This window comes from Podarcis cretensis (genome assembly GCF_951804945.1).
Source record: "Podarcis cretensis genome assembly, chromosome: 3".
Lineage (NCBI taxonomy): Eukaryota > Metazoa > Chordata > Lepidosauria > Squamata > Lacertidae > Podarcis > Podarcis cretensis.
Window position 1 is genome coordinate 28,505,493 of NC_137172.1, and position 8,139 is coordinate 28,513,631.

General features: G+C 42.2%; 1 protein-coding gene across 1 annotated transcript in view; it reads right to left on the reverse strand.

Moving 5' to 3' along the window:
* USH2A (usherin) overlaps positions 1-8,139 on the reverse strand; it is a 446,098-nt gene that overhangs the window by 162,529 nt on the left and 275,430 nt on the right. Inside the window, exon 41 of the mRNA XM_079968364.1 lies at positions 6,494-7,122. Within this exon, the coding sequence (XP_079824490.1) occupies positions 6,494-7,122 (629 nt within the window). The remainder of the gene's footprint in view (positions 1-6,493; positions 7,123-8,139) is intronic.

Here is an 8,139-nt window from a genome sequence, read left to right on the forward strand (position 1 = left end):
AGGGTTGAAAATACTAAGCTAGAAAATAGGGACTCAACAATGATTTGATTCAATATATGGCTGCTTCCCGTGTTTCTTTGTTCACCTGAGGGCTTAGGCATAACTTGTGGCTTGTTCTTTTGTTGCTATTGTTCAAGCAAACCATTGTGCCGCTTCATAATTGCTTCCATCTTTTCAGACTTGTAAAGTTGCTTGCCCAAACAAACAAGATGAATTTTAACAGGGAGAAATGTAAAGTATTGCACTTGGGCAAAAAAAAATGAGAGGCACAAATACAAGATGGGTGACACCTGGCTTGAGAGCAGTACATGTGAAAAGGATCTAGGAGTCTTGGTTGACCACAAACTTGACATGAGCCAAGGGCTGCATCAATAGGAGTATAGCATCTAGATCAAGGGAAGTAATAGTGCCACTGTATTCTGCTCTGGTCAGACCTCACCTGGAGTACTGTGTCCAGTTCTGGGCACCACAGTTCAAGAAGGACACTGACAAACTGAAACATGTCCAGAGGAGGGCAACCAAAATGGTCAAAGGCCTGGAAACGATGCCTTATGAGGAACGGCTAAGTTAGCTGGCCATGTTTAGCCTGGAGAAGAGGAGGTTAAGGGGTGATATGATAGCCATGTTCAAATATATAAAAGGATGTCACATAGAGGAGGGAGAAAGGTTGTTTTCTGCTGCTCCAGAGAAGCGGACACGGAGCAATGGCTCCAAACTACAAGAAAGAAGATTCCACCTAAACATTAGGAAGAACTTCCTGACAGTAAGAGCTGTTCGACAGTGGAATTTGCTGCCAAGGAGTGTGGTGGAGTCTCCTTCTTTGGAGGTCTTTAAGCAGAGGCTTGACAACCATATGTCAGGAGTGCTCTGATGGTGTTTCCTGCTTGGCAGGGGGTTGGACTCGATGGCCCTTGTGATCTCTTCCAACTCTATGATTCTATGATTCTATGATCTGCCATGGGGAAGGTGGTGGATTCCGCTGCTTAAGAAATGCAAGTCAAAAATGGATCTCCTTGCCATAGTAAGCAAAATGTCTCCAGAGTAGAGAAAAGAATAGTGATCATCTTGTGCAGGGAGGACAACAAAGTTCTTGACGTGCAACAAAAATACAGCACTGTAAATGTTTTTTTTAAAAAAACACCATACCTTGCAGTGCTTGTTTCTGCTGTTCTTTACTAAGTTGGATGACCTTTAAGGTGAGAGTTTAGTAATGTATGAAAATAAGAGGGCACATTCAATGTTTTGGTGTTGACAACAGCAGTACACTGATTTGAAGCTCAGTGTGAAGACTAAGAAAGAGGGTGCCCAAGAGGAAGCTAGAATAGGGCAGCTTCTGGGAGAGATTAACTAATTCACTATAATGATTCAGGAAGCTGTCATTTAAAGATCAAAGCACCTTATTTTCTCCACCACAAAATTTAAAGGGATAGAAATTAGCCATTTCCCTCCCATTAAGCAGTTATAACCTTGGGAAGCATTTCTTTTTCACATAGTCAAAACCTTTCATGTTAAACAGAATAATGTTTTCTGAGAAAAAGGCACCTGGTTTAAAAAAAACCACCCCTGCTGGACCTGGACTATGTAGGGGTAGAGTTACTGTGAAGGAAAGAATGTGCTTTCCTTCAAGGCACTGGGCACTGCAGTTTGTTAAGGATAGCTGGGAATTGTAACTCACTGAGGGGTAAACTACAGTACCCAGACTTCTTTGAGGAAAATAATGTTTTGAATGTGCTTTAAAGGTATAGCCTGAGGTATGCCAAAGTAGAGGGTACAAAATTTGTAACCCACCAAGCAAAATGCAAAGCCACCTCCCAGTCACATATGACAACAAAATGTTGAAGGAAGTAGAAGTGGCCTGCTGTTTTTAACTACTTCCAGAATAAACATTCAGGCCAAAATGAAGGTTCGAGCCAAGTAAAAGAAAGCTGTATGCTCCTGGGAATGTTACAGTAAAGCTCTTCAAATGTTACATATCACAAAACCATTCATGATTATTTATGACTAAATAAGAAAAATTAATATGTCATTCTTTATAATATATTCTGCTTCTTTATACATTTGCTGGAAATGGGACATATAATCAAAGAAAAATAATCACTACTGGAATTAGGAATTACTCAGGGAATCTTCCTGAGAAGCTAAGGCTATATGTTTATGTCAGTACCTAATTTTCTACATGGGAAAGTGGTGGGGCTTAAGTAGCCTGGTGGACTACATGACCATATCCTGTGATGAAAACCAGGCCAGGATTCTTCCATTTCTGGATATCAATAAGGAAAGTCCTATATACTTAAGCAAGGTTCTAGCAGACAAGAGTGGGAATGGTAAAACAATTTGTACATGGACGTTTGGATTGCCCTTAGCCTTCCTCATCCAGGGAGGAAAAGTCATGTATGGTAAAAAAGTTTCCATGTGTCTGGCATAGAGCATAATTCTGGTCTAAGAATCTGCACGAGAGATCTGTGGAACAGTTAAGCTGTTCTAGCATCTTCTGCAGGCTACCTTTCAATTGTCATTTGTCTAAAGTGTTATTATGGCATTACACAATCTATGTCACATTTCTGCAGCACACTCATTCATTCATTTATGCACTGCTCAATGCAACTTGCAAAAATGTTAAATCACAGTATCATCTAAAACAATGCATTCAAAAATGCTGCAATGCTTTAAATTGAAATAATACAACAGAAGCATGTAACAAAAAAGTAAGATGTACATATGCAGAAAGTCACTGCTGCACTTGAACACCATATGTCACAAATACAAGGTATGAGACCTGTGGACTGGGAACCTGGAGGAGATGAAGAATCTACTGAACACACATGCTGCTATGAAATGGCTTCTTCATTATTAAAATACTCAGTACAAAATAAGTGTAGAGCTGTATCAGCACATCTGTCCAACACCTGTTCTGTTTCTACAACAGCTGATATGTGCCACATATACCCTGCAGGGGTATGAGATGCTGTGTGAGCAGGGCATGTACTCATTTTTTCTTGCATTGCCCTTTTTTCCTATATAGACAGAGCCAATACGGCATGCTGGATACAGTAGGGCAGGAGCTTTGGTTCAAGCTCTGCCACAGACAAATTACAATAGACAGGAAGAGATAAGACACAGACAGGATTATATCCATTTAAAAGTGTAATTGAAGTTCTTGACAATGATAACAATGACAATATATAGATTTTCCACTGTTATAGAGGGAATGTAAATATCATTTCTAAACAATTTTCACTGTCATGTTCTTCTCTTTTTACATTTTGTCAACAGCTGTAGTTTCTGTTCCTGACCTCAGATGAACAGGTGAACAGTGGGAATTTGGCTTCCACTTCCAACAGAGTGATCCAATATCCCTTAGCGCTGAAGCATGTTCACATAGAGCACAGAGACTGCAGACATAGTGCTCATTCTCAGCTTAATAAACCATGATTTATTAAGCAAGAATTATTTAATCACATCACTTTATTCTCGGTTTTCTACAAGGTATTATCAATGTTTCAATCAGGTTTTAATATAGTCAGTTTGATACACAGACATGCACACATTCTGATCTCTTATTGTAGTTATATGACTTCTTGCCTTAAATACTAATTTTCCTATTTTCTTACTATGTACAGGCAACTCAACTTATGTGGGGGTTACATTCCAGGGATAGCACATAAAGCCAAAATCACATACAGTCAAAACACAATGGATTCAATGGCAGGTGGGCTTGTCAAAGTCCCTCCCCCTCCCGCAATGCCTGCTCCATTTCCATCCCATTTATTTATTTATTTAGTCAAGCATGTAAAACTAAATGCATGTAAGTCACAAGTTGCAAGTTGCCTGTATCAAATGGTTTTGATGTATTCCTACCCACTTTCGTATAAGTATTCTTTCCATGCATCACAATAAACCCTGGTCTATAATAAATTACATATTGTGCTTACCACAGGTTGAGTTCATTTGGGCAGTGATATACATTTCAAAAAGTCTGCAGTATTTTCACCATTTTAGATATAGACCTGCTTATCAATATTTCAAAATGTGGTTCTAGATTTTATCATTTGACTTGTTTCTGTCCATATATTCAAATTGTTTAGCGTAAACTGAGTATCTACATGCACTCTCATTATTCAAGAGGACTAACCATACCACAAATAGCACCAATAATTTAAGTGGCTGGTCTCTAGACTTAGGCAAACGTCCTTTGTTTTGTGCTCTAGTGAGCAAGCTACTGTACCGATGCCTTTTGGCACTAGTACAAGACTGAATCCATGGAAGCATGTGTGTATTTACACAAAAGAGGCTTCTAAGCTACAAAAATCCCTCTTGTTTGGTTACACTAATTTCCCTTGAATGAAGTTTGTATGCAAGCCAAAACAATGGTAGTTATCCTGTCCTCTAGAGTTCATTCCCAAATGAAGGATGTGAATAATTGAAAATTTCCTAGGTAGTGCTCTAAGGCTGTTCTTTCCTTAGTTAGTCAACTTACACATTGATTTTAACTCCTTTAAAGATTTAAAACAAAGCAGATATTTTGACACAAATTTGAAAACACAGAACATTTAACACTCACAGCAATTAGCATTTTAATAATGTCTAGAAGGGTAGGGCTGTTCATTTTTTGTTCTCTCTCTCTTTTGTATCGTACACATTTTAGTCTGGCTCTGGGATTAAAATTAAATGCCCCCACAGTAGTATTCCAAGTATTTCAGGTGTGTGAGAGAAATCTGGAAGCATTTCAACAGCATAATAAAGAACAGAGTATTATAGATGGGAGGACAGGAATAGGCTGAGATCTTATTGGTTTGAGGTTAAACACTAAATGAACACATCTAACCCAGGAGTGGAGAACTGGTGGCCCTCTGAGTTTCAGTGAACCACAGCTCCCTTTAGTTCCAGCCTGTATAACCAATGGTCAGGGATGGCAATATCTGGAGGGCCACAGGTTCCCCTACCCCTGACTTTTTCGTGGTATAGAAGTGGCATCTCACTGAATTTGGGGGTCGCTAAGACCCGGAAACTGTACGCCAGCTCCCTCGGCCATTAAAGCGAGATGAGCGCAGCAACCCCAGAGTTGGCCACGACTGGACCTAATGGTCGGGGTCGCTTTACCTTTTTAAAGCTGAGTACGGACAAATGCCGGGACACGGGTGGCGCTGTGGGTTAAACCAAAGAGCCTAGGACTTGCCGATCAGAAGGTCGGCAGTTCGAATCCCCACGACGGGATGAGCTCCCGTTGCTCGGTCCCTGTTCCTGCCAACCTAGCAGTCCGAAAGCGCGTCAAAGCGCAAGTAGATAAATAGGTACCGCTCCGGCGGGAAGGTAAACAGCGTTTCTGTGCGCTGCTCTGGTTCACCAGAAGCGGCTTAGTCATGCTGGCCACATGACCCGGAAGCTGTACGCCGGCTCCCTCGACCAATAAAGCAAGATGAGCGTCGCAACCCCAGAGTTGGTCACGACTGGACCTAATGATCAAGGGTTCCTTTACCTTTACCTTTTATGGACAAATGCCAAAGAGAAGTTTCAGCAGAGCAGCCCTGGCAGAGACCAGCAAGGGCAAACAATAGCCATATCTAAAACAGGCTTGGAGGGTGCTTTCCCACTTGCAGCCCTGAGATTAATAGTTTGATCTGGAAGCTGGAAAATCTGAAACTAGGAAATAGCGAAGTGCTAAAAAAGCTAAGGAGGGAACCTGAAGTGCTGCATGCAGAAGATACCAGGTGAAGGCAGAAGGCAAGGCATTAAAATACACCCAACAGGCCTGAACAACCCAGAGGTTTTATACTACCAACCAACTGCAGGGGCTGATGATCCATACCCAAGCAAGTAGCACACAGACCACCCTAATTCTGAGGTTACCAACTGAAATAACAGAGTCCCCATGAAGGCATAAATGACCATACTCTCAGTCAATAAGGAACAGGCTGGATTTCTGTTGATTTGGGGTTAAAAAAGAATCACTAAACCACAGAATCTCAGTCAATTAATAAGTGTGTGGTGCATACGATAAGGCATGTACAAGGAACCTGGGTCCCTCTAGATGCTGGACTCCCATCGGCCCCAGCAAGCATGGCTAGTAGTCAGGCATGGAGGGAGCTGTAGCCCAACAGCCTCAGGAGGGACACAAATGCCCCCACTCCTGTCATGGTGGCTACACATGAAATAAGGTAGCAGTTATGCCCAGGGTCTCAGACCAATTGGTATGTCTGGGATAGGGAATGTGGGAATGACTAACTGGAGTGATACCTATTAGGGAGACATGGGTACCATAAGGATATCTGGGCTATATTTGTGACCACCAGAAAAACACTAAAAAGTCAAGGAAAGGTAGCTGTGGTATGAGACAGTATGCAGCTCCTGGTGCAGGTCTATGGAAGCTACTTTTGTACACAGTGCACTGTATGCAGTGCAGTGCAGTGCAATCTCTAAACATAGGCTAGAATTCACCTCTGGTGATTTTAGTGATAATGTGCAATGGCATTCACAAAAATGAAACTCAACAAACCTGTGCGATATCTGGTCCCAATGCTTGCACCTCGGGAGGTTGGATGCCCGCAGGTCTTGAGGGCCTGGTGATAACTTCTGCCCATGCACTACTGTTAATGCCTCCTTTGAAAGTACTTGCCAATAATCTGTATTCATATTTAACCCAAGGGCTAAGGGCAGCACTCTGGTCCAGGAAACTCCTTGAATAATTGAAGGGCAAGGTAGCAACTGTGGATACTTGTTCAGTTCCCTTCACTCTCCTTTCTATTATAAAGTTTTCTACCTGCCCATTTGGATGAAGAGGCGGCTGCCATGATATTAGCACAGATGTCGGTGTGTCCGAATAGAGCTCTGGAGCGGGAATATCTTCAGGTGCATCTGGAAGGGTCTTTATGGGCGCTGTCTCGGGGGAAAGAGAGCATCCTTTGGAAGTACAACCTTCTACTTGAAAGTGATAAACTGTGAAAGGGCGCAAGGAATGTACAGTGAATTTAGATCTGGTTCCTGGAATAGTAGTGTGCAACTGGCCATTTGGGTAAATGTTGTAGTGGGTAATGATGCCATTTGGCTTTGATGGATGCTGCCAGGAGATAGTTGCTTCTCTGGATTTAACATTCAATAGAAGTGGTGGATCCATAGGACCTGGTTCTGTAACACAAAATGAGAAAAAGGGTGATTAATAACTCAGGCTGAAAAAGGTGCCCTACCCCAAGGGCTAGTTCAGGATAATTTGATGTCTGAAACAAAGAACAAGACACACAAACCTGCCTTGGCCATTCCATGCAAAGAAGTTGATTGGACTGGCATTTGAATTTTACTTCAACACTGGTGAAGGGACAATACACCTTGCTGAACATGAGGGGAGCAGATTAGCTTAAAGGGGACAGATCAGAATCCATGTTACAATAGCTCTGTATTTTGATACCCATACCCTCCAACATGCTGAGTCCCCAAACCAGGGTGTGCATCTTCCTGGCTGTGCTCTTGCATGAGTCACATTACCTGAGCAAGATCACAGAGCCCTAAAGATGCACTTTTTTCAGGTGCCCAAGAGAACACGTTTTGCAGTGCCACCCAGGATTGTGGCCCCAGAAAAAGTGCTTTTTCAGAGTGAGAACTTGATGAGAAATCATTCAAGATCATAGCACCCAAAATGGCTGCTGTGCTATCATAAGAAAAAAAAGGGCTGTCCCAGTTTTTCTGGGGCACTTGCGGGGTATGATACTTCATCACTTTCCTCACCCAGGCAACTGCTGCCAGAGTCCTCACTCTGTCTAATGGTACAACCAATGTTGTCCACCCCAGGACAACCTTTGGTCTGATCTGTCAGGTATCATCTAATGGCCTTAAACAACTAGCATTAGTGCTGGGACATGTGTTAGGCTAAGAGATAATGACTAGCCAAAAGCTAGCTAGTAACTTAACAGCTGATTGGATCAATGAACCTAAGTGTCCACTGTCCAGCACTCTACCCACAACACAAAACTGCCTCACCAATGCACATACCTAACCATCAATAGTGGAGTGTTACTGTGTTGGCAACTAAATTCTTGCGAAGGCAATTCAGAACTGTGAAGGCCATTTAGAACCACGGTTCTAGCTTCTGTTACCATTTTTCTAGAGCATGCTCCTAATTACCCCCATAAGGCTGTCTTAACAAGCCTA